General features: G+C 45.6%; 1 protein-coding gene across 3 annotated transcripts; it reads left to right on the forward strand.

The window, feature by feature from the left end:
* The first annotated feature begins 112 nt into the window (after positions 1 to 112).
* PHYKPL (5-phosphohydroxy-L-lysine phospho-lyase) lies at positions 113 to 25,692 on the forward strand. 3 transcript variants are annotated; one of them, XM_027546801.1, is made up of 13 exons: positions 113 to 184; positions 1,262 to 1,380; positions 2,663 to 2,822; positions 5,518 to 5,592; positions 6,197 to 6,284; positions 6,362 to 6,478; positions 7,971 to 8,053; positions 8,306 to 8,531; positions 21,922 to 22,076; positions 22,477 to 22,566; positions 24,247 to 24,377; positions 24,943 to 25,023; positions 25,456 to 25,692. In XM_027546801.1, exons 2-12 carry the CDS (start codon positions 1,326 to 1,328, stop codon positions 24,990 to 24,992), a joined length of 1,230 nt encoding a protein of 409 aa, XP_027402602.1. In that variant the 5' UTR covers positions 113 to 184; positions 1,262 to 1,325; the 3' UTR covers positions 24,993 to 25,023; positions 25,456 to 25,692. The 3 variants fall into 3 exon arrangements, with proteins under 3 accessions (XP_027402602.1, XP_027402601.1, XP_027402603.1); XM_027546800.1 differs by lacking the exon at positions 113 to 184 and adding an exon at positions 264 to 442; XM_027546802.1 differs by lacking the exons at positions 113 to 184; positions 2,663 to 2,822; positions 6,197 to 6,284 and having other exon boundaries at positions 450 to 1,380.
* The last annotated feature ends 93 nt before the right edge of the window (positions 25,693 to 25,785 follow it).

The raw sequence follows: 25,785 nt of genomic DNA on the forward strand, positions 1-25,785 counted from the left end.
CCGTCGGGTGCAGAAGCAGCGGCGGGATCACCAGGGTACACTTCCCGAGGAAGGAAACCACAGAGGTCGGGAGGGCGAGGTCAGTGATTTGGTGATTTGTCCGGAAACCAGACCTGGGGCAGCACTAGGCAAGGCGAGCACAAACCCGGCTTCCGCTCGGCACTGTCTATGGAACTTCTCTGGGGTGAGGAACCCACCAGACTCTAGCTAAATTAATTAAGGAACAAACTCCTAATAGACCACCTGGGGGCGGGGCCGCGGAGCAAACAGGAGCCCCGAGTCGCGCTTTGCGATGGGCGGGGCCCGCTGCTGGGGCGTGGCCTTGGGCGGAGCCCGGACGCTCAGCTCAGCCCAGCGTTTCCGAGCGACTGCCCGCGAGCGCTATGGCGGCTGATCAGCGTGGGAAGGCCGCGACTCTGGCCCTGAGGCGGCGGCTGCTCAGGTACAGAGACAGCGGCGTGGGGGCGGCGCGTACGACGTACGCACGTCCGGCGCGGAGCCTGCAGACCTCAGCTCCGCCGGGTCTCGTCCAGCTCCCGAGCCTACGGCCCCTGAGACCCTGCGGCATTCAGCCTGTGGCAGGCGGTCGCTTCCTGCGCCTCCCCCGCAGCGTCTTATCCACCCTCGCAGCTGCAGCCGGGCGTCTGGGAAGACCTCCCCCAGTGGTGGCCCACTCTCCGGACCTGGGGCCGGCCAGACAGTGACCCAGGAAGGGATTAAAAGTCCAGACGAAAGGTCGGGGTGGGGGGAAGTCGGCTCACAGGCAGCCTTAGAGAAAGTCGACCCTTGACCTGTGTCTGAGGGGCTCTTGGTGGGACGTGGAGCGTGAGGCAGCCTTGGGGTAAAGCTTGGGCCTGGCCCCCAGCAGGGCAGCAGGCTTGGCAAGCAAGGACCGTTAGGGCTGAGAGCCAGCCCTTTTCACACTCCCAGCAAAGAGACACTGCCCTAGGGAACCCGTGGGTCTGGAGCAGCCACCTTTTTCCAGGACCCAAGGGACTCTGGGCACATTCATTCAGATATGTTGAAGCCACATAGTCTTCAAATGACTTAAACAATTTAAGTTTTAGCAACTTCTTAACCCATCCTTCACCTTTCCAGCCACCTGTGGAGTGGGGGAACTGGAGTCAGGGACACAACACCTGGCACTTCAAGCTTTTGTCCTTTCCAAAAACTGGGAAGATGTTGGGGGAGGCCTGTGATGGGTGGATTTCTTCCTTCAGATCTTCAGACATGGCTGTCCATTTGTTGCCTGTCCCTACAGCAATTCCTGCAGACTCTTTTTTCCTGAGGATCCTATTAAGATTGTCCGGGGCCAAGGGCAGTACATGTATGATGAACAGGGGGCAGAATACATCGATTGCATCAACAATGTGGCTCACGGTCAGTATCATACTTCAGGATGGGGCAGGAGAGGATGCCAAGACAGAACCTAGTTCAGGGGTAATCTTCAGGTTGCAGAGAGGTGCAGGGAACTCAGGTTCAACTTAACCAGCATCCATGTGCAGAGGAGGCCCAGTCTTTTTATGAAAACTGTGGAAACATCCAAACACTAGCTGTGCTAAAATGCTTACCTGGTGGCCCAGATGGTAAAAAGTCTGTTTGCAGTGCAGGAGACCCGGGTTCAATCCCTGGGTCGGGAGGATCCCCTGAAAGAGGAAATAGCAACCTACTCCAGTATCCTTGCCTGGGAAATCCCATGGACGGAGGAGCCTGGTGGGCCACAGTCCACGGGGTCACAAAGATTCAGGCATGACTGAGTGACTTAACACCACTAAAGCTGTGCTAAACCAGCAGGAGTCAAACACGTAAGTCTAGCGGTTCAGTTCCACTTGGAACTGATGGTGAGCTCAGAGAACAGCAGTCAGCCTAGCCATGATCAGCAACCCAACAGGACCCTGGCCAGGCCCTGGCAGTCGCAGCAAGGCTTTAGCCCTGGTAACCATCTCAGGTCTTGGACGAGGAAACTTAAGTAGGAATTCAGTTAACCAGATGAGGCCACCAGAGCTGGTGGAAGGAAAGGGAGTCCAGTGACCCAGTAGGGAAATTGGAAGTTAGTAGAGCTGAAAGCAGGGGCTTTAGTTTCAGGCTTCCTGGGTTCATATCCCTGTCCTCCACTTACTCCCTCTGTGGTCTTGGGCAAGCTTCAGTCTCTGTTCAGATTGCTCATTTGCAGAATGGACATGATGATACTAGGTACACACCTCCAGATGTTTGGAGGAGTTAATTCATGTAACTTGCTTTGAGTGTGCCTGACACTTGGCCAGCTGCCAGTCATCTTCATTCTCTGGTTATAATCCTTGGCTGTTGGCAGTCATTACCTCCAGCCTCTCTAACTGGAGACACCCCAATGCCATCTTCATCCCCAAAATCCCACCCCCCCATCTTTGTCAAGAACAAGGCCTCAAGAAGCTTACTTAATAACATGGGTCTTCTAGATCAGGTTTCTGCCAGAAAACTTTGCCTTCTGCCAGAATCTCAGGGACTCCTTTCTAGGGCTTTCTTTCGAGACTGGCACCTCTGTCTTCAGACTCCGTTCTTTGCTCTGTACTTCTCCCATCATAACTGCATCTCCTCTAGTTGGGTTTACAGACTGGGGCTGGGGGAGGCCTGGAGGGATTGGCTGATTGGAGCCAGCCGTATGATAGAGGTGGCCCTCTTGCAGTTGGGCACTGCCACCCTCTCGTGGTCCAAGCAGCACACGAACAGAACCAGGTGCTCAACACCAACAGCCGATACCTGCATGACAACATTGTGGATTACGCGCAGAGGCTGTCAGAGACCCTGCCAGAGAAGCTCTGTGTGTTTTATTTCCTGAATTCTGGGTAAGTGCACTACGGTATGGCCAGCCCCCAGTAAAAGGATGAGGCAGCAGTTTGCTCACATGGGCAAAGCATAGTGTAACCGACTGAGTTTGGAGAGAGGCAGCCCTCAGTGTGCTGGGCACTCAGGCTTCCCAGCTGTAGGCCCTGCTGCTTCTCTGTCAGAACCAGTTTCCTGTTCTCTTTGTAAGGGGTGCCATTACCTCCCTTGTAGGATTGTTGTTGGGGCTTACCAAGGTAATATGTACCTTTGTCTGCTTTAAGACTATAGGGGCATGGTGCTGGGAGCTACAGTCAAAATCCCAGCTCCATAAGGAACAGAAACATCCCAAATTCTTTAAAGAAGTACAAAATAACAAAGAGGAGTCTTGGTCTAGAGGAAAAGTACAGAGAATAGTGAGGCATAGACGCCATGGGGGGGCAGGGCCTGGCCTCTTCTGAGAGGGTTGGGGAAGACTTCCCTGAAGAAGTGATGTTAGGCTAAGCACTGACTAGGGGCTAGCTGGATGAGGAGGAAAAAAGGTTGCTGCCAACTCCATTTGCAGTATTCTTGTCAAGATTGGTCATCACACAGAACAGCCTGTGCAAAGGCCTTGTGGCAGGACGAGTATTTGCACCCCAGCACAGTTGAACTGAAAGACAGCCCTTGAGGGAGGGCAGAGTGTGGGAGAAGACACCGGGGAGGGAGCCAGGGCCCATCACTCAGGGCTTCTTTAGTCAAGTAAGGTACTTGTTTATCCCAAGAGCATTTGGAAGCCATCAGAGGGCTTTAATCAGGTAAGTGATGTCACCAGCACTGGAGGAGACCAAGAATGGACACCATCAGGCACCAGTTTAGTGACTGGGTGACAGGAGATGCTACTCTGGGAGTAGCGGTTGCGGCCGAAATGGCAGGTGAAGGCATGTGCACAGGACCAACCCAGTGTGCCCTGGAGAGAAGAATACAGAGGATAAAGAGGCATAGGAGTGGGGAGACCTGGTCTCTGCTGCCCTTGTCCTCCCATGTCTCTCAGTAATACTGATAGTTACCACTCTCTGGAAATGCTTTCTGGTCTTGCTTCCAGAACATTTCATGCTTCTGGTTTTCTGCCAGCTTCTGGCCACTCCTCTGTCTCCTTTGCCAATTCCTCCCCTTCCATTCCTCAGGGCTGATCTTCTCTGAGCCCCTCTCCCTTCCTGATCTCATCCATTCCTGTGTATTATATATTGTCCACATGCTGCTGACTCCCACATTTGTATCTTAGACCCAGATGTTCCCGGTGTGTTTCTGCCTCTAGGTTCTAACCACCCACTTGACTCTGGAACGTGTGTAACATCACCTGTCCAACAGACACAAGAGTTGACCAACTTCGCTAACACCTGGCATGGGACCGTGGCATTGGCTCTCCCTGACATTCCCAGGCAGCTGCCCCAGACCTTCCCAAGAAGGCTGCTATCCCTCACCACCACCACCACCCCCTCCCCCCCCGTCTCCTGGCAAATGACAGAGGCATGTGCACCTCTGCTCAAGTTAGCAGTGTGCCCTCCTTCCAGTCCTGCATTAAGCCTGTCCCTTCTGTCTGCACGTTGTCTCCTAACTGCATTCTGTCTCTCTCCATCTACATGGCCACCACCTGCTCTCATCTTTGTGTCCTTCTTCTAGTTCTCACTGGCACCTGAATTGCTTTCTACTCCATTGGATACACAGAGAGGCTTCCTCCTCATATGGGAGCTGAATCATGTCCCTTCTCTGATTAAAACTTTACAGTGGCTTCATCTGGCACTAAGAAGAAAACCCAGGCTCCTTCTGCAGCCCTACCTGTCTTCCCCACGTCCTCTCTCAGGCTTCTCCTGGCCTTCTTTGTCGTCTTGTGGTTTTCTGAGCTCTTTTCCTTCACAAGGTCTTTGTGTGCTGCTCACTCTGCATAAGAACTTTAACCTCAAGACTCTACAGGTATGGCCTTAGTCAGCTCTGGCTGCCATAGCAAAACACTGCGGACAAGGTGGCTTAAAGAGAAATGCATTGTCTCATAGTTCTGGAAGTCATAATCCAAGATCCAGGTGCTGGCAGGTTTGGTTTCTTTGAGGCCTCTCTCCTTGATTGCAGGTGGCAACCTTCTCGCTGTCTTCACATGATTGGAAAAAAGCCATGTTTCCAATTATGCACAATCCTTGATGTCTCTCTGTGTGTCCAAATGTCTTCTTTTAAAGACACCAGTTATACTGGTTTAGGGCCACACAGATGGCCTCATATTAAGTTAATCGCCTCTTGAAAGGCCCTGTCTCCAAATACAATCACATTCTGAGATATTAGGAGTTAGGGCTTCAACACATGAATTTTGGGGGACATGATTCAAGCCCCTATCAAAGGTAGAGCCCCTTCTAGTTCTTGACGCCCTGTGTCCATTGTAGCACTTACCAAATGATCGTTCTGTCTTCGTTTTTGGGCTTCCATGACACATACTAGAACGTAAGTTCCAGGAGGGCCAGGGCCTGCCTGTTTTCTTAATATTTTTGCCCCCAGCTCCTAGCACATTGAAGGCATTTGATACATTTTTATTGAATGAATAAGTGAATGACTAACGAATGGTGTCCTAAGAATCTTCTTGCTGCTAGAAGGGTTCCTCCATTCCCCTCCAGGTTTCTCTGTAGGAAGCAGTTATCCAGGAGGGAAAGCCCTGAACAGCTGCTCAAGAAGTATTCACCTTTTCTGTCATAGGTCAGAAGCCAACGACCTGGCCCTGAGGCTGGCACGCCAGTACACAGGACACTGGGATGTGGTGGTATTAGATCAGTAAGTGCCATTTCCAGAAGCACGGGCCTGCCGCTTATTGGGAATCAATGAGGCTCTGACTTTAGGTGCCTTGGGCAGGAAAGATGAGAGGCCTGGGCCCACAGAGGATCACGAGGACCTGGCCACAAAGACACCCCCATGCGGATACCCACTGTCTCTTTCCCTCGGCATCTCTTCCGTTATGGCAGCTTCTGGGAAGCAGAGAATGCTTTATAAGGTGGTGAGAATTGGTCCCACATTTTAGGTATTAAAACTGTAACTCCCAGTCTATTGAGTATCTGCTATGTGCAAGACCCAGGCACAGGGTTAGAGCATTATCACATTAAAATCACAACCACAAGAGAGAAAGAGCACCCTGCCCCAACTTTACAGCGGAGAGAACTGAACCCAAAGACTTTAACAGTTAGCCACCATTACATAGCTAATGAGTGGCCTTGTAGGAAGGCTTACTGACTCCAAGACCTGTGCTCATTCCTGGCCCCAGGACTTGGGGGCTGTGTCAGAAAGCTTGGTCTTGCCTGACTGTTTCCTGAGATGGATGGACAGTTGTCAAGGCCAGGCCAGGAAGTACAAGCCTAAGTCCCCTCTCCTTTCTCCTCCCCAGTGCTTATCACGGTCATCTGAGCTCCCTGATTGACATCAGCCCCTACAAGTTCCGGGACCTGGATGGGCAGAAGGAGTGGGTCCACGTGGTATGCGCTGCTCAAGTGGGCAACAGGTCGGTGCTTGCACCCCAGCCTGGATGACGTGGCACTGTCCCTCCCCACAGGCACCTCTCCCAGATACCTACCGGGGCCCCTACCGGGAAGACCACCCCAATCCAGCTGTGGCCTACGCCAGTGAGGTGAAACGTGTGGTCAGCAGCGCACAGGAGAAGGGCAGGAAGGTAACCACATCCATGCAGGACTGGTCCAGCAAGGTGCAAATGTTGCTTGCCCTGGACTGGATCTTGGGACCCTGAGAGAAATTGGAACCAGGGCCTGCCCTTTGGGAATCTAGGAGGGGGGTTAATTGTTCAATTGAGAGTTTAGGTAGAGATATATCCTGGACATTGCTGGAGTCCAGGGGTCCAGGCTAGACTGGTGTGAGTGTGAAGGTGGGCCTGTCGGGGGAGAAGCGGGTACTGACTAATTTTAGTAATAGAAGGTAAGGAGGCAGTAGCCACTCAAGGCAAGGTAAGAAGTAGACAAGGAAAGGCATCTTCAACAGCCCAGTGGCCTGTGCAGAAACCATGTGACTGCAGAGTCAGGCTGTGCAGGCAGAAGATAAACCTAGAGAGGCAGGCGGGACTGTAGGTCAGAGGACTGCAAGTGCCCTTCTAGCTGAGGGGCCAGAGGCTATGCGGGACCTTTACAGAGTTTTAAGAGAGAAGATAATGGGACCAGGGGATGCACTTGAATGGTGTCAGTCTGACATGGTGCCCTGCAAAGGCCCTGTTGGCCTGAGCAGTGGGGAAACGAGAGATTGTCTTACCCTGGAAGAGCAGCAGCCACAGCAACAGCAGAAGGGAGGCAGCTAGCAATTGGTGTGAAGGCTCTCTAGAAGACTTTGCTGAAAGAGTGGCAACTGAACACAGGATATACAGAAAAGACTAGCCAAAAACGTTGGCAGAATCAGAGCTGGGAAGCTTGGCTTAGGCATTTCAGATGCTCTGCACCTACTTGTATTAAATCAAGAAGATTTAGTAAGAGATTACTCTGAAGGTTAGCATGGGTGGGTAACCAGTTTCCCACCCCACTGGTCCTTTCTTTATCCCAGCAGTAGCCTCTGAAACAGCTCCAAGGCAGAGCAGAGTTTGGAAGTCATTGCCGTAAGCAAAAGGGTCAGTGATGGGTTTTAAATAGGCCAATGATGAGCTCAGTGTCTGGGTTGAGGCATTACCCTGGTGGCCAGTGAAGGATGGCCTGGAAGAGATGTCCAGTTAGAGAGCAGCTGCAGGAGGGCAAGGCGGAAACTAGCAGATCTGCCCAGGAGGGGAAAGGCGGGTACAAAGATGTTACAGGGATAAGAGTCAGAAGCTGTGCCAGCTGATGGGTGAAGGAGGAGGCTGGATCAAGGATGGGGCCAGATTTCTGTCCTAATTAGGAGGAATGGGATTCACCATATGGGGGGAGGGAAGGAAGAGGTTTATGGTGGAGAAGTCAGTGAATTTCATCTGGAACACACTAAGTACAGGGGGTCTTACTTCCAGGTGGTAAGCATTGATTTGAGGCCTGAAAAAACCACATCGCAAATATTCAGATAACGATGTGGAGCCCAAAGTGGGGGCACGGTGATAACAGTAACTCATGTTTGGAGCCAGCACTGAGCCAGCATCAGCAGGATGCACCAGCTTGCCACTCAGCCCCACCACAGTGCCACTCCCTTCTCCTCCACAGATTGCAGCGTTCTTTGCGGAATCTCTGCCCAGTGTGGGAGGGCAGATCATTCCCCCTGCTGGCTACTTCCCAGAAGTGGCAGGGTGAGTAGGTGGGAGAGGCTGCCTGAGGGTGGGGTCTGCCAGCCTTGCTTCCGAATTCCAACCTCAGCCTGGCCTATTTGCCAGAGTTGTCAAAGTCCCTGAAGAAATAGTGGCTCCCAAAAGGCCAGATACCTGCCTCAGGACCCCACCTTACTTTTGGCAACCCCAGGATTCAGAGTCCCAGGACATCTCAGCTCCTGGTTTGCTCCCTCTCACCACAGTCTCCCATCAGCTGTGTGTCCTCTGCCACAGGCACATCCGCAGGGCCGGAGGGGTCTTTGTTGCAGACGAGATTCAAGTGGGCTTTGGCCGAGTAGGCAAGCACTTCTGGGCCTTCCAGCTGCAGGGGGAAGACTTCGTCCCCGACATTGTCACCATGGGCAAGTCCATAGGCAATGGCCACCCTGTAGCCTGCGTGGCCACAACACAGGCTGTGGCAAGGGCATTTGAAGCCACCGGCGTCGAGTACTTCAACACGGTGAGTAAAACCTCCAGACCAGGAAGCACCATGGTAGCTTCTGTGCAAACAAACTCACTGCTACTCACTAATTTTTTGGTAAATATAATTATTTTTTCATCAATATTAATAGATATAACCCGTATAAACAAAACCTTTTCAGATTCCTCACAAATTTGGGGGAGTATAAAAGGTTCTAAGACCAAAAGTGAGAACCATTGCATTATCATTCTAGTTTTTTCAAATCTTTTTATTAACTTCTGACTTAGTACCACTTTTTCTTTTGATACTTTTTCTGTAAAATATGGTGAGGTGATTTGGTATTTGATTGTTCTACATGTCCTTAGGAAATTGTGGGTTCTCTAAATGTTGTTTGCCAGACTCTCTGAATATCTCTTGGGTCACACTTGTTAATTATGTTGTTTGAATCTTTTATATTCTTGCTGGATTTTTTTTTCTACTTAATCTTAATAATTAAGGATTATTTAAATACCACACTATGATGAAAAATGATCAACTTTTTCTCATAATACTATTAATTTTTACTTCAGATATTATGAAGCTATTAAGTGTGTGTGTGTGTATTTTTAGGAGGTGTCATGCCACTTGGCTTGAGGGATCTTGGTCCCTCTACCAAGCATTGAACCTGTGCCATTAGCAGTGAGAGCACAGAGCCCTAACCACTGGACTGCCAGGGAATTCCCAGTATATGTGTATTTTTGTTTTTGTGTGTTCATTGGGAATTGAATCTTTTTCTTGATTGAGTTATAATTGACATTTGTTTCAGGTGTACAACATAATGGTTCAGTACTTGTATGAAAGTAGTGAAAGTGTTAGTCACTGACGTCTAACTCTTTGCAACCCCATGGACTGTTGCCGTCCAGGCTCCTCTGTCCATGGAATTCTCCAGGCAAGAATACTGGAGTGGGTAGCCATTCCCTTCTCCAGGGCATCTTCCCAACCCAGGAATCAAACTGAGGTCTTCTGCATTGCAGACAGATTCTTAACCAGCTGAGCTACCAGGGAAGTCCATTGTACAGGCATTACCACTGTCTTAGTTTTCATTATTATACATTTTCAATCACCCCCCCAAAGCATCCCCATACCCATTAGCAGTCACTCCCCATTGCCTTCTCTCTGTAAGTCCTGGTAATCACTAACTTTCTTTCTGTCTCCGTAGATTTGCCTGTTCTTGACATTTCACATAAGTGGAGTCACACAATATGTGACTTTTTCTGTCTGACTTCTGTCAATAGCACAATATTTTCAAGGTCCATCCATTGTCATAGCATGAATCAGTTCTTCATTCCTTTTTTTGAATGAATAATGTTTCATTGTATGAGCATATCATGTTTCATTTATCTCTTCTTCAGTTAACATTTTAACTATTTCCCTTCCTTGGTTATTACGAGTAATACTGCAGATGACCATTCAGGATGTTTTGGTATGGACATACGTTTTCAACTCTTTGGAGCATATACCTATGAATGAAATTGCTGGGTCACATGGCACCTCTAAGTTTAACTTTCCAAGGAATGACAGACTTTTTCCAAGCAGCTATACCGCTTTACATGCAATTTATGAGGGTTCCAATTTTTCCGTATACTCTTCAGCATTTATTTTCTATCTTTTATCATAGCCATACTAGTGAGTGTGAAGTGGTATATTAATGTGATTTGCATTTGCCTGATGGCCAGTGGTGTTGAGAATCCTCTTATGTGCCTATTGGCCATACACACACACACACACACACATACACACTCCAATGTATATGACATATATATTCCAATATGTTGTTCTTGTTCAGTTGCTAAGTTGTGTCCAACTCTTTGTGACCCCAAGGGCTGCAGCATGCCAGTCTCTTCTGTCCTCTACTCTGTCCCAGAGTTTGCTCAAATTCATTTCCATTGAGTTGGTAATGCCGCCTAACCGCCTCATTCTCTACCACCCACTTTTCCTTTGGCCTACTATCTTTCCCAGCATCAGGTCTTTTCCAGTGAGTAGACTCTTCACATGAGGTGTCTAAAATATTGGAGCTTCAGTTTCAGCATCAGTCTTTCCAATGAGTATTCAGGGTTGATTTCCTTTAGAATTGACTGGTTTGATCTCCTTGCAGTCCAGAGGACTCTCAAGAGTCTTCTTCAGCACCACAATTCAGAAGCATCAGTTCCTTAGCACTCAGCCTTCTTTATGGTCCCAAGTCTCACAGCCATATATGACTACTGGAAAAACCATAGCTTTGCTACAGATCTTTGTCAGCCAAGTGATGTCTGTGGTTTTTAATATGCTGTCCAGGTTTGTCATAGCTGTCCTTCCAAGGAGCAAGTATCATTTCATTTCATGGCTGTGGTCACAGTCTGCAGTGATTTTGGAGCCCAAGAAAATAAATCTGTCACTGCTTCCACTTTTTCCCCTTCTATTGCCATGAAGTGATGGTACCACATGCCATGATCTTAGTTTTTTAAATGCTGAGTTTCAAGCCAGCTTTTTCACTCTCCTTTTTCACCCTTATCAAGAGGTTGTTTAGTTCCTCTTCACTTTCTCCAATTAGAGTGGTATCATCTTCATATCTGAGATTGTTGGTATTTCCCCTGGCAGTCTTGATTCCAGCTTGTGATTTATCCAACCCAGCATTTCTCTTGATATACTCTGCATATAAGTTAAATAAACGCAGTGACAATATACAGCCTTGATGTATTCCTTTCCTAATTTTGAACCAGTCTGTTGTTCCATGTCTGGCTTTAATTGTTTCTTCTTGACCTGTATACAGGTTTCTCAGGAGACAAGTAAAGTGCTCTGGTATCCTATTTCTTTAAGAATTTTCCAGTTTGCTGTGGTCTACACAGTCAAAGGTTTTAGAGTAGTCAATGAAACAAAAGTAGATGTTTTTCTGGAATTCCCTTGCTTTCTCTGTGATCCAACAAATATAGGCAGTTTGATCTCTGGTTCTTCTGTCTCTTTGAAACCCAGCTTGTACATCTGGAAGTTCTCGGTTCACATATTGCTGAAGCCTAGCCTAAAGGATTCTGAGCATAAGTTTGCTAGCATGTGAAATGAGCACAGTTGTTTAGTAATTTGAACATTCTTTTGCATTGCCTTTCTTTGGGATTAGAATGAAAAGTGACCTTTTCCAGTCCTGTGGCCACTGCTGAGTTTTCCAAATTTGCTGACGTATTGAATGCAGCACTTGAACAACTTTGTCTTTTAGCATTTGAAATAGCTCAGCTGGAGTTCTGTCACCTCCACTAGCTTTTCTCATAGTAATATTCCTAAGGCCCACTTGACTTCACACTCCAAAATGTCCAGCTCTAGGTGAGTGACCACACCATCATGATTATCTGGGCCATTAAGACCTTTTTTGTACAGTTCTTCTGTATATTCTTGCCACCTCTTCTTAATCTTGTCTGCTTCTGTTAGATCCTTACTGTTTCTGTCCTTTATCATGCCTGTCCTTGCGTGAATGTTCCCTTGATGTCTCCAGTTTTCTTGGAGAGATCTCTAGTCTTTCCCATTCTATTGTTGTCCTCTGCTTCTTTGCATTGTTCATTTAAGAAGGCCTTCTTATCTCTCCTTGCTATTCTCTGCAACTCTGCATTCAGTTGTGTGTATCTTTCCCTTTTTCCCTTGCCTTTCGCTTCTCTTTCCTCAGCTATGTGCAGAGCCTCCTCAGTCAACCACTTTGCCTTCTTCCATTTCTTTTTCTTGGAATGGTTTTGGTCACTGCCTCCTGTACAGTGTTACAAACCTCCATCCATAGTTCTTCAGGCACTCTGTCTACCAGATCTAATCTCTTGAACCTATTCATTACCTCTACTGTATAATCATAAGGGATTTTTTTTAGGTCATACCTGAATGGCCTAGTGGTTTTCCCTACATTCTTCAACTTAAACCTGAATTTTGCAATAAGGAGCTGATGATCTGAGCTACAGTTAGCTTCAGGTCTTGTTTTTGCTGACTGTATAGAGCTTCTCCATCTTTGGCTGCAAAGAACATAATCAGTCTGATTTCAGAGACTGAGTCATCTCTTGGGTTGTTCGAAAAGGGTGTTTCCTATGACCAGCATGTTCTTTTGACAAAACTCTGTTAGCCTTTGCCCAGCTTCATTTTGTACTCCAAGGCCAAACTTTCCTGTTATTCCAGGTATCTCTTGACTTCCTACTTTAGCATTCCAATCTCTTATGATGAAAAGTACATCTTTTTTTGGTGTTAGTGCTAGAAGCTGTTGTAGGTCAACTGGTCAACCTCTTTGGCATCAGTGGTTGGGCACAGACTTGGATTACTGTGATGTTGAATGATTTGCCTTGGAAACAAACCAGGATCATTCTCTTGTTTTTGAGATTACACTCAAGTACTGCATTTCAGACTCTTTGGTTGACTGTGAGGGCTACTCTGTTTCTTCTAAGGGATTCTTGCCCATAATAGTAGATATAATGGTCATCTGAATTAAATTTGCCCATTCTCATCCATTTTAGTTCACTGATTGCTGAGATGTCAACATTCATTCTTCCCATCTCCTGCTTGACCATGTCCAATTTACCTTGATTCATGGACCTAACATTCCAGGTTCCTATGCAATATCATTCTTTATAGCATCAGACTACTTTCACCACCAGAAACATCCACGACTGAGTGTCATTTCCACTTTGGCGCAGCTGCTTCACTCTTTCTGGAACTATTAGTAATTGCCGTCTGCTCTTCCCCAGTAGCATATTGGACACCTTCCAGCCTGGGGGCCTCATCTTCCAGTGTCATATCTTTTTGCCTTTTCATAGTGTTCATGAGGTTCTCATGGCAAGAATACTGGAGTGGATTGCCATTTTCTCTTCCAGTGGACCACGTTTTGTCAGAACTGTTCACTATGACCCATCTGTCTTGGGTGGCCTTACAAGGTGTGGGGCCATAGCTTTATTAAGTTACACAAGCCCCTTTGCCATGACAAGGATGTGATTCATGAAGGAGATTCCAATATATATGACATATATATATATTTGAAATAATATATCCTTTGCACATTTTTTAATTGGGTTACTTGTCTTTTTTTTTTTTTTTTTTGCTGAGTTTTGAGTTCTTTATGTATCCTAAATACTAGATTCTTATCAAACATAAAATTTTTCTCCCTTTGAGTTGTCTTCTTTTGAAGCACAAAAGTTTTTAATTTTGATGAAGTCCAGTTTATTTTTTCTCTGGTTGCTTGTACTTTGGAGTCATAGCTAACAAACCATTACCTAATCAAAGATCAGGAGGATTTACACCTGTATTTTCCTCTAAGAATTCTCTAGTTTTAGTTCTTATATTTAGGTCTTAGATCCACTTTTAGCTAATTTTCAGATGGTATAAGCTGGAGTTACTCGACTTGGCATCCAGTTCTCCCAATACCTTTTTGCTGAAAAGACTATTCTTTGTTATATCTTACCCCATTAAGTGGTCTTAGCACCCTTGTCAGGAATCAATCAATCATAAATATATGGATTTAATGGTTTCTTTATAAACTTTCAGTTCTGTTCTATTGATCTGTATATCTACCCTCTTGCCAGTTGCACACAGTCTAGACTACTATACTTTGTAGTATGTTTTAAAATCAAGAACTGTCAGTCCTCCAGTCTTTGTTCTTCTTTTTGAAGATTGTTTTGTCTGTTCTGGGTCCCTTGCATTTCATTGTGAATTTTCAGAATCAGCCTGTCAGTTTCCATCAAAAAAGCAGCTTGGAGTTTGATAAGCGATTGCATTGAAGCTGTAGATCAATTTGGAGAGTATTGCCATCTTAGCAGTATTAACGGAGAAGGCAATGGCACCCCACTCCAGTACTCTTGCCTGGGAAATCCCACGGACGGAGGAGCCTGGTAGGCTACAGTCCATGGGGTCGCTAAGAGTCAGACACGACTGAGCGACTTCACTTTCACTTTTCACTTTCATGCATTGGAGAAGGAAATGGCCACCCACTCCAGTGTTCTTGCCTGGAGAATCCCAGGGACGGGGGAGCCTGGTGGGCTGCCGTCTATGGGGTCGCACAGAGTCGGACACGACTGATGTGACTTAGCAGCAGCAGCAGCAGTATTAAGTCTTCTAATCTGTAAACATATCTGTCCAATTATGTAGGTCTTTGATTTTTTTCAATGATGTTCATAATTTTCTTCATAAAATGATGAAAAAAAAATTTTGGCTGCATTACACAGCATGCAGGATCTTAGTTCCCTGACCTGATATCAAACCTGCACCCCCTGTAGTGGAAGCATGGCGTCTTAACCACTGGATTGCAGGGAACTCCCTGTAAAAGTCTTGAACTACTTTTATTAAATTTACTCCTAAGTATTATATTGGAGAAGGCAATGGCACCCCACTCCAGTACTCTTGCCTGGAAAATCCCATGGATGGATGAACCTGGTAGGCTGCAGTCCATGAGGTCGCTAAGAGTCGGACACAACTGAGCGACTTCACTTTCACTTTTCACTTTCATGCATTGGAGGAGAAAATGGCAACCCACTCCAGTGTTCTTGCCTGGAGAATCCCAGGGACAGGAGAGCCTGGTGGGCTGCCGTCTATGGGGTCACACAGAGTCGGACACGACTGAAGCGACTTAGCAGTAGCAGCAGCAAGTATTATATTATTTTTCATGGCTTAATAAATGGAATTGTTTTCTTCATCTTACTTTAAGATTCTTCATTTTTATGGTATATAGAAATATAGATGATTTTTGGATATCAATCTTGTATCATGCAACCTTACTGAATGCATTTATTAGCTCTAATAGTTTTTTATAGATTCTTTAGAATTTTCTGTGTACAAAGTCATGTTATCTGTGAATAGAAATAGTTTACTTGTACCTTTCCATTCTGAATGCCTTTAATTTCTTTTTCTTGCCTAACCGCCCTAGACTCTCCAGTATAATGTTGACTAGAAATAGCAAGGGTAGACGTCTTGTCTTGTTCCTAATCTTAGGGAAATACGTTCAGTCTTTCACCATTGGGTATAATAGCAGCTGTGAGTTTTTCCTAGAAGCATTTTATCAGGTTGAAGAAGAATTTTTTTCCTAATTTGTTGAGAGCTTTATAATGAAAGGCTGTTTGTTTGTTTGTTGTGCTCCATTGGGTCTTGGTTGTGACCCACAGGCTTTTCTAGGGCCATGCTTCTCCCTAGCTGCAGAGTGCAGGCTGCAGAGCATACAGGCTTAGTAGTTGGGACACGCACGCTTAGTTGCCCCGCTGCATGTGAGACCTTAGTTCCCCAACCAGGAACCAAACCCATGCCCCATTGTGGAGGGCAAATTCTTAACCCCTGCACCACCAGGGAAATCTGGAAAAGCTGTTGGGTTTCGTCAAATTCTCTTTCTTCATTCATTGTAATGATCGTGTGATTTTTTTTGTCCTTCATCCTGTTAATATGGTTAATATTTACATTCCTGAGATTAAGCCCACATGAACATGGTGTATAATCCTTTTTATATGTTGCCAGATTCAGTTTGTTCTTATATTTTTGGAGGATTTTATATCTAGTTCTTAAGAGATATTGATCTATAGCTTTCTTGATATCTTTGTCTGGTTTTGGTATCAGAGTAACACTGGTTTCAAAAAATGAGGCAGGAAGTGGTCATGCCTCTTCTGTCTTCTGGAAGACTTTCTGAAAGATTGGTGGTAATTCTTTAAACATTTTGGTAGAATTCACCAGTTGCTTTGTGGGTTTTTTTTTAATTACTGATTAGTTGCTTTTACTCACTTTAGGTCTGTTCAGATTTTCCATCTCTTCTCAAAGCAGTGTTAATACTCTTTATCTTTCTGGGAATTTATCTATTTCATCGAAGTTATCTAGCTTGTTGACAAATGTTCATATTATTCCCTATATTCCTTTTTACTTGTATAAGATTGGCAGTGATATATCCTCTTTCATTCCTGATCTTCATAATTTGACTCATTTTTATCTTGGTCAGTCTAACTGATCTCTGTCAATTTTGTTGATTTTCTCAAGGAATCAGTTTTTGGTTTTTTGGGGTTTTTTTTTTCTGTTGTTTTTCTGTATTTCTGTTTATTTCCACTATATAGCTTTATGATTTTCTTTCTTTTTGCTTTGGGTTTAGTTTGCTCTTCTCTTTTATATTTTCTTAAAGTGAAAGTATTCATTTGAGTTTTTTTAACAAAAGTATTTACAGATACCAAGTTTTCTGTAAGCAGTACTTTTATTGAATCCCTTGAGTTTAGGTATGTTGTGTTTTCCTTTATCTCTAAATATGTCCTAATCTTCTTTATGACTCCTTTGACCCATTGTTTCAGTTAATTTCTACATATTTTTTAGTTTTTCATTGTTCTTTCTTTGTTTCTAGTTTTATTCTGCTGTGGTGAGAAAAGATACATTCTAGGATTTCAGACTTTTAAAATATATCAACACTTGTTTTATGGCCTAATATATATAGTCTGTCGTGGAGAATGTTCCATGTGCACTTGAGAAGAGTATTTATGCTGCTTTTTTGAAGTGGAGTGTTCTGTATATATCCGTTAAATCTAATTGGCTTATAGTGTTGTTCAGGCTTATTTCCTGGTTCATCTTCTGTCTAGTTTATTATTGAAAATGAGAGACTGAACTCCCAACTATTTTTGTTGAGTTCTTTATTTCTCCTTTCAGTTCAGTTTTTATATATTTGGGGGCTCTATTGTTAAGTACATAACTCTTTTATCATTATAAAATGTTTTCTATATTGCTAATAGCATTTTTAACCTTGCAAGTCTTTTATGTCGGATATTACAATAGCCACCCCCACTCTTGGTTTCTGTTTGCATGGCATACATTCACTCTCTCACTTTCAACCTACTTGTGGATTTGAGTTACTGTCTGATGTCCTTTCACTGAAGAAATACTGTTAGTATTTCATGTAAAGTAGATCTGCTGCTGACAAATTTTTTCAGTTTTTTGCTTATCTAGAATTATCTTAGTTTCTCCTTTATCTTTTTTGAAATTTTTTTCCCACACCATGTGGCTTGCGGGATGTAGACTGTTACTTTCCCTACAGGGATTGAACTCAGGCCCTTGGCAGTGAGAACGTGGACTCCTAACCATGGGACCGCCAGGGAATTCCCATCTCCTTTACATTTGATGGATACTTTTACTTTATATAAAATTCTGGACTGACAGTATTTTTCTTTCATCACTTTGAATAGGTCATCCCACTGACTTCTGAGTTTTAGGGTTTCCAAAGGGCTTCCCTGGTAGCTCGGTGGTAAAGAATCTGCTTGCCAATGCAGGAGACGCAAGTTTGATCCCTGGGTTGAGATCCTCTGGAGAAGGAAATGGCAAGCCACTCCAGTATTCTTGCCTGAGAAATCCCATGGACAGAGGAACCTGATGGGCTACAGTCCATGGAGTCACAAAAGAGTCGGACATGACTTTGCGACTAAAAAACAATGGTGAGGAATCAGCTATTAATCTTGCTGAGGATCTCTTGTACGAAATGAGTTGCTTCTCGATAATTTCAATATTCTTTTTTCTTTTTTGAGGTGTAATTAACATAGAACATCATATTAGTTTCAGGTGTACCATATGATTCAACATTTGTGTATGTTGCAAGATGATAACCACAGTAAGTCTACTTGACATCCCTCACCAAAAAAGTTAGTGTTTTTGCCTTGTAATGAGAACTTTTAAGGTCTGTTCTCTTAGCAGCTTTCAAGTATACAGTACAGTATTACTTATTTATCTGCCTGTTTGCTTGTTTTGGCCACACCAGGGGCATGTGTGATCTTAGTTCCCCAACCAGGGATCAAACCTGTGCCCCTTGCAGTGAAAGTGCAGAGTCTTAACCACTAGACTGCCAGGAAGGTCCCCAGTATTGTTAACTATAGTCACCATGCCGTACATTACATCCCCGTGATTTATGTGTTTTATAACCCATTTCACCCACCCTCTTTGCTTTTGTCTTTCAGTAGTTTGGTTATGTTGTGTCTAGGTATGGAATATTCTACCTGGAGTTCATTGAGTTCCTTGGATGTTTAAATAGTTGTTGGGGTTCAGTTTTTGGGGGGGTATTTAGTCAAATTTAGTAAGTTTTTTACCATTGTTTCTTCAAATATTCTTTTTGCTCCTTTCTCTCTCTCCTCTCCTTCTGGGATTCTCCTTTGCGTATATTGGAATGTTTGTGTCCCACGGGTCTCTGAGGCTCTGTTCATTTTCTTGTCATTCTTTTTTCTTTCTGATTTTCAAACCTGACATATCTTCAAGTTTACTGATTCTTTCATCTGCCTGATCACATCTGCTGTTGACCTCTTAGTGAGTTTTTCATTTCAGTTACTATGCTTTTCTATTGACTTTTTTATAAATTCAGTTTATTGATATTCCAAATTTGGCAGGACACTATATTCGTGCTTAGCGTTTTAGTTCTTTAGATACGATTTCCTCTAGTGTTTAAGCATATTTATAACATCTGATTTAAAGTCTTTGTCTAAAAAAGAAAAAGTCTTTGTCTAATGAGGCCATCATTGAGCTTCCTCTAGAACAGTTTCTATTGATTCTACCTGCCCCACCACTACCACTGCCCCATATATGGACCATGCTTTCATGATTCACAATTTTCTGTTGAAAATTAGATATTTAAAATAATGTAATATAGAAACCTGGAGAAGGCAATGGCACCCCACTCCAGTACTCTTGCCTGGAAAATCCCATGGATGGAGGAGCCTGGTAGGCTGCAGACCATGGGGTCGTGAAGAGTCGGACACAACTGAGCGACTTCACTTTCACTTTTCACTTTCATGCATTGGAGAAGGAAATGGCACCCCACTCCAGTGTTCTTGCCTGGAGAATCCCAGGGACAGGGGAGCCTGGTGGGCTACCGTCTATGGGGTTGCACAGAGTCGGACAAGACTGAAGCTACTTAGCAGCAGCAATGTAGAAATCATTTTTCCTCCTCATGGTTTGTTGTTGTTTGTATATTGCCTTTTCTAAACTAGTTCTGTAAAGTCTGTGTTGTCATGCGTGACCACTGTAGTCTCTGCTTGGTTAGATTTGTGATCATCTAATGACTAGATAGACATCTCCTTACATTGCTGAAACCAAGAGTTGTGTCAGTCTTTGACAAGGGGCCCTATGTGTGTGTTGGCACATGCCTTCAGCACTCAGCCAAGCAGTTGACAACTCTGCCTTAGCCTTTATTTCCTTCTTCTGTGAACCCTCAAGTTAGCTGGTGGTGAGAGCTTAGAGCTTTCCCAGGCTTCCTGAACATGCACATAGCATGGGATGTGAACGTATCCCTACACATCTGCATGGCTTTCTAAATGCCCAGGGAAAAGCCCAGGGTTTTTTTCATTTTCCTTCTATTGTTCCCCTGTGGTGATCTTGGGAAAAAGACCTATCTGTTATGCTAGTTCAGCATGTTGACCAGGCCACAATTCTAAACCAAAGATGCTGTGGGTAGGGACTTCGCTGGCAGTCTGGTGCTTAAGACTTCACCTTCCAATGCATGGGCTTGATCTCTGGTCAGGGAGCTAAGATTCCACATGCTCCTAGGCCAGAAAACCAAAACATAAAACAGAAGCAATACTGTAAAAAATTCAATAGAGATTTTAAAATTGTCCACATCAAAAAAAAAAAAAAACAATGATACTATGAGTAGAACATCCCACCTTGTAATGAGTTCACAGTTGGTAATAATATACAATTAGTAACCTCAATTCATCCCCTGTGTCCATTCCACATATAATTTGTTGTGACATTATCAGAAAGCTGCCTCATAGCAGAATCACCTAGGAAGGTTTTTATGATCTCAGGTATGAGATTGATGGTCTACAGCATACCACTACATAACCATTAGAATAGCTGCAATTAAAATGCCACAATTCCAAATGTTTTTGAGGATGTGGAGTTCCTGGGATTTCATAGCCTCATGGTACAAGTGTAATATGGTACACAACCACTTGGGAAAAGTTTCACATTTTTTATAAAGTTAAATGTACATTTATCAAGCAGTCTAGCAGTTCCATTCCTAGGTATTTACCTAAGAGAAATGAAACCATATGTTAACAAAAAGACTTTATTATAAATTGATAACAGTTTTATTCATAAATAGACAGAAATCAAAATAAGCTGAGTCTATCAATAGGAATTTGGATAAACAAATTGTAGTATGTCTATACAACGGAATACTATACAGCCATAAAATGAACCATCTACCAATACACATATTATGGATAAGTTTGTAAAAACACTGAGCAAAAGCTAAGCACAAAAGTGTTCATATTTTGTGATTCTATTCATATAACATTCCAGAAAAGGCAAAGCTGTGGTGAGAAAGCAGGCCAGTGGTTACCTGGGCCGTAGTGGAGGGGGGCATAAGGAAGTTTGGGGAATGGTGGAAATGTTTTATATCTTCATGCTAGTGGATTTTCTACAAGTATATACATTTGTCATATGAGTCGGACACAACTGAGCAACTAAGCATAGATTTGTCAAGTCACACTGAACTATATACACTTAAAATATATGCAGTTTATTGTATGTGTGTGCTAAGTTGCTTCAGTCATGTCCGACTCTTTGCAACCCTATGGACTTTAGCCCACCAGGCCCTTCTGTTCATGGAATTCTCAGGCAAGAATACTGGAGTGCATTGCCGGGCCCTCCTCCGGGGGATCTCCCTAACTCAGGGATCTTATGTCTCCTGCATTGGCAGGTGGGTCCTTTACCACTAGCACCACCTGGGTATGTATACTATACCTCAGTAAAGGTTCTAAGATACACTTAAAAAAAAAAAAAAAAAGATGGTCTGTAGGAGGTCCCCTAGCCAGATAGGCTAGGTTTGTTTTAAGTCAGACATAACATATTTTTATGTGAAGTCCCTTCTTTTAAGACATTAATACCTAATTCAAAACCTTTAATTATGCCACACAAGCCAAACAAAATGAATCCTCAGGCTCCATTTGGCTCACAGGCAGCCAGCTTGTGGTCTGCGCCCTAAAATCTACCTTGAGCTCAGCCAGTAAAGCTGTGAGCTAAAACTATACAGAGTGACTTTTCCTGGGTGTGGCTCTGGCATGTTGCTCTTGACTCTCCTTGAAAGAGGTGATGGTTGGTACAATGAAGTGGGTCTGGGTCCAGTCCACAAGATGGGATCCAGAAGCCTTTTGACAAAAACCAGCTCTTTGGGAATGCCCAGAACACCCTCTCTTCTGATTTTTGCATCTTCCTGGGGATCCTTCTGCATCCCTGGCTTTCTTACTGGATCCCTGCTAATGCATCTCCATTAGTACCTGGAAAGGCGGGGACGATCCATGGGAGCCTCAAGAGAACCCCATCTGCTGCGCAGAACACTTGAGTCATTGGTTCATGCCTATCCTCACCTGCCTTTGGAATGTGTGTGGCAGTTCTGCTGCCCCTCACGCTCCCTGGGGCATGGCCCACTCTGCTGGGCACCTGAACTGCCCTTTGTCCCCTGGCTCAGTTTGGGGGCAGCCCAGTGTCCTGTGCTGTGGGGCTGGCCGTCCTGGATGTCTTGGAGAAGGAGCAGCTGCAGGCTCACGCAGCCTGTGTGGGCAGCTTCCTGATGGAGCTCCTTGGACAGCAGAAAGCCAAACATCCCATTCTTGGGGACATCAGGTGAGGCTAAAGACAGTAGTCATTATCTGCCAGGGGCCTGGTATGGTTCCTTCATTCACCTTGTCACTCCCACCTGGCATGGTGGCAACTTATCTCCACAGAGGAGGAACTGAAGCACCTATAGGTGCTGTTGCCCAAGATGGCACCTGGCGGGAGGTGGGGTGGTGAAGCCAGAATCAGACTTTACTCTGTCTACACTGAGGGTTCCTCCCTATCACATTTAGTTCCTGGAACTGACCACCCTCTGAGGGTTCCTACAACTCTCAGCCTCCCTGGGAGGTAGAAGTGTGAGCCCTGGTCAGCTTTCTGACAGGGGACTGGCTGACACCCAAGCAGAGGGTGAAAGCAAGGACCTCGATCCCTCAAGCCTTGTCTCCTGCAATGTCACCTTCTGCTCCAGGGGTGTTGGGCTATTCATTGGTGTGGATCTGATCAAAGATGAGGCCACAAGAATGCCAGCAACCGAAGAGGCTGACTACGTGGTGTCCAGGTATTTTTTTCTTGAAACAAGTTGCATTTGTAGTGTCTACTGCTCTGACTGGGAAAGAGCTCCCCGCTTGCCTCTCCTTTTTGACCCACGCCCCCAGACATGCTGGGCCCACAGAGTGCAGGTCATTCCCAGCCTGAGCAGCCACTTCAAACAAGACAATACCAAAGCTGCTGGAGCTCTCAGACACAGGCAACCACAAGCCTGCATTTCACAGCCCCAGGCTGCCTGAGAAGCAGCTTCTCCAGAGCCACAGCTGGGACTGTGGCAGAAGCAGACTCCCTGTTCCTAGAGGTTTTCAGATAGACTCCTGCTCCTCATCTGGGGAGGGGTCTGAGGACTCGGCATCTCAAGACTCAGCCCTCACCCCAGCCCTGGCTTGCATGTCCACTTGAGCCCCAGGACCCTTCCCCTTCTTGTTTAGATATTCCCTTTTTTTCTTCCATTCTTCACTCCTACCCACTTCCCCCACCTTGGAAAACCCATCTAGTGTTTGATGTGTATTCTTACTCAAGTTGTAAAATGTGCATCCTTGTTTTGAATCACACAAACTGTATTGATGTAAAAACCTCTCCACATGGTTTTGGATGTTGACCCCTCCTGCATGGCCGCCCAGCCCCTGCCTCCTTTCTGCTGAAGCACATCCACCAGCTTGCCCACCAGTTCTCGCAGGGAGCCTCAGGACTCAGGAATTGAGAATGATCTCTGGGAAAGAGGGAGCCAGCTCTTCAGCCAAGCCTGACTGCCTCCATCTTGCAACCACCCCTCTCTGCACCACCCCCCCAGCCCCGTGTAGTTTCTTCAGTTGAGTGAAACAACCCTGCTAGGAGCCAGAGCTGGATTTGAAGTCAGAACCTGGGCTTTCTAGCATGGCTGTTGTCAGTGCCAGGAAGACCGGGATGGGATAAGGGAGCTAGAGGCAGGCTGAGGACACTGTTCCTGACAAGACTTACATAAAAGTAGTAAATTTAAAAAATGAGAGCAGGGGGTCAGAGAATGTAAATACAGTCACATCAGACCCCTTCTCTGAGAGGCCAAAATACCTTCCTGGGTTAAAAGTATAAATGTGGACTATTAAAAGTTATTACTAGGTACCAATGATAATGCTGAAGAGAGTAAAGTCATCTTCCAAAAAGAACTGGAAATGAAAACTGGATAGTCCAGTCTGGAGTTACAAGATAATGTGGGGGCAGGGTAGAGAAGGGGGTGGCAGGTTACTGAAGCTAGGCTACATGAATTCACTGCACTGTTCTATTTGTGAATGCTGGACCCTTCCTATAAGAAAAAGTAAACCACGCATGACATAAACCATACATTGAAATGGAAAATGCAGGGAACCTTGACATCCACATTGTAGCCCTGTGGCCATTCTGTTTGGCTTACGCTGGGCCTCTAGGGATGGATGGAGCAAGACCCCTGCTCTGGGGGCGGGGAGGGGTGGCAGCAGCCTCAGGGCCAGGGCACCTCACATGGGGTGCTATGCTTGTCTTTGATGCTGGGCCATAAAGTTGGGCAGGAATCTGGGTAGGGGCTGGCCAGTGCTGTTATTTTGGTGGGAAGTGGCTTATGGTGGGTTCTGAGAGCAGTATGGCTGCCAATACCAGGCTGAGAAAAGTCTGGAAGATCTGTATGAAGTGCCCTTGGCCAGTGGACAGCAGGCCCTGCTGTGTCCTACCTTCACAGGCTTAAGGAGAACTACATTTTGTTGAGCACCGACGGGCCTGGGAGAAATGTCCTGAAGTTTAAGCCCCCGATGTGTTTCAGCTTGGACAACGCACGACACGTGGTAGCAAAGCTAGACGCCATCCTGACAGGTGAGCCTGGAGCCACAGCCTCCCAGTATGCCCAGGGACAGGGGTCTGACAGCTGAGCCAGGCGTCCTCTGAGCAGTGCAAGGAGTGGGGAGCTGAAGTTGAAGTGGAGGCCTGTTCCTGCCTGTGCCCCCAAAACTCAGAGCCCTGAGCAGGCACCAGTGTAGCATGCAGGACAAGGGAAAGCAGGGCTGGGCCTGTCAGAACTACAGTGGGAGATTTCCATTATATCTTATAGCTTCTTATACCCTCATAGCTTCCCTGAGACAGGTGGCAGCAGCTTTGTTTTTCAGTTGCTAAGTGGCTAAAATGAGATACGCATTCAGGACAGATTCAACGCAAAATCCCTTTCCACACTGCTTATCATTTAGGAAAGTCAGGGTCTCCCCTGTAGACTCCCCTACAGCCCAGCGACAACCACCCCACCACCCCTGACCAGATTACTTTCTACTGTACTGCCCCCAGGTCTCCCTAGTAGACACATCTGGAGGTGGAACAGGACCTGCTGGGAGAAGGGAATGTATTTTTGAAGGTGGACCATTTTGAGTGGTCCTGTGGTATTTTTCAGACATGGAAGCGAAAGTGAGAAGTTGTGAGACCCTGAGGCTCCACTCCTGAGGCAGCCCTGCTGAGAGGTGTCTTTCTCTAGGTAAGTGGCCTTGCTTCTTGTTCCCAGAAGACCCAGAATTGGCTTCCTTACCATCCATCGGCAGCTCGTATGTTTATTCCAAGTGGTAGACCTTTCCCACAGGTTAATTTCAACACTGGGAGGCTCTGGGTGCCTTGAGCTCCACATCCCTCACCCCTGAAAATCTTGAGTCCTTAAGTTTGCATTTGATAGCTATTTCCTTCCCCAGCCAGTTCCTCTATAAAATACAGAACTTTTGCGAGGCTTTATCCACCCTGGCCCCAGACAAGTGCTGCATCTTAAAACCAGCTATCTTAGGTCTCAGGTCACTAGACTTGGCACTCCAGCCAAGCCAGCAAATACCACTGCCAGATGGGGCTGTTACATGACAACCAGGAGGGACACTGTTGCCCAGATCCAGCTGGTCCTTTGTGTATCCCCTCTTGTCTTTAGGTTTCACAACTTCGCTGGGATAGAATCCCATTTTCAATGGCAAGTCAAGACAGGTGTTCCAGGGTACTCCAGACTCCAACTGGCCTGGGCCAGCGTCCCCATTGAAGGTGTAATCCTCACTGTACTGTCTTCACCTCCTTGAACAACTGCCTCCAACCTCTGCCACTCCACTTTCTTTAAAGCTGCGCCAAGTCCTAAGCAGGGCCAAGTCATTAAAGGAAACTAACCAAAGATGAAGACAGTGTGTGGTTATGCCTGACAGGATGCCTTAGGAGGTCGTGGAGGATACTGGAGCTCTGGAGCACCCACCCCCCTTCACAGTGTACCCCA

This window comes from Bos indicus x Bos taurus, chromosome 7 (genome assembly GCF_003369695.1).
Source record: "Bos indicus x Bos taurus breed Angus x Brahman F1 hybrid chromosome 7, Bos_hybrid_MaternalHap_v2.0, whole genome shotgun sequence".
NCBI classification, from domain to species: Eukaryota; Metazoa; Chordata; class Mammalia; order Artiodactyla; family Bovidae; genus Bos; species Bos indicus x Bos taurus.

Coding starts and splice junctions, on each gene's coding strand:
- PHYKPL (XM_027546800.1), top strand. CDS start 384: ATGGCGGCTGATCAGCGTGGGAAGGCCGCGACTCTGGCCCTGAGGCGG. Junction 443..1,261: donor CTGAGGCGGCGGCTGCTCAG/GTACAGAGACAG, acceptor CTGTCCCTACAG/CAATTCCTGCAGACTCTTTT. Junction 2,823..5,517: donor TTTTATTTCCTGAATTCTGG/GTAAGTGCACTA, acceptor TTTCTGTCATAG/GTCAGAAGCCAACGACCTGG.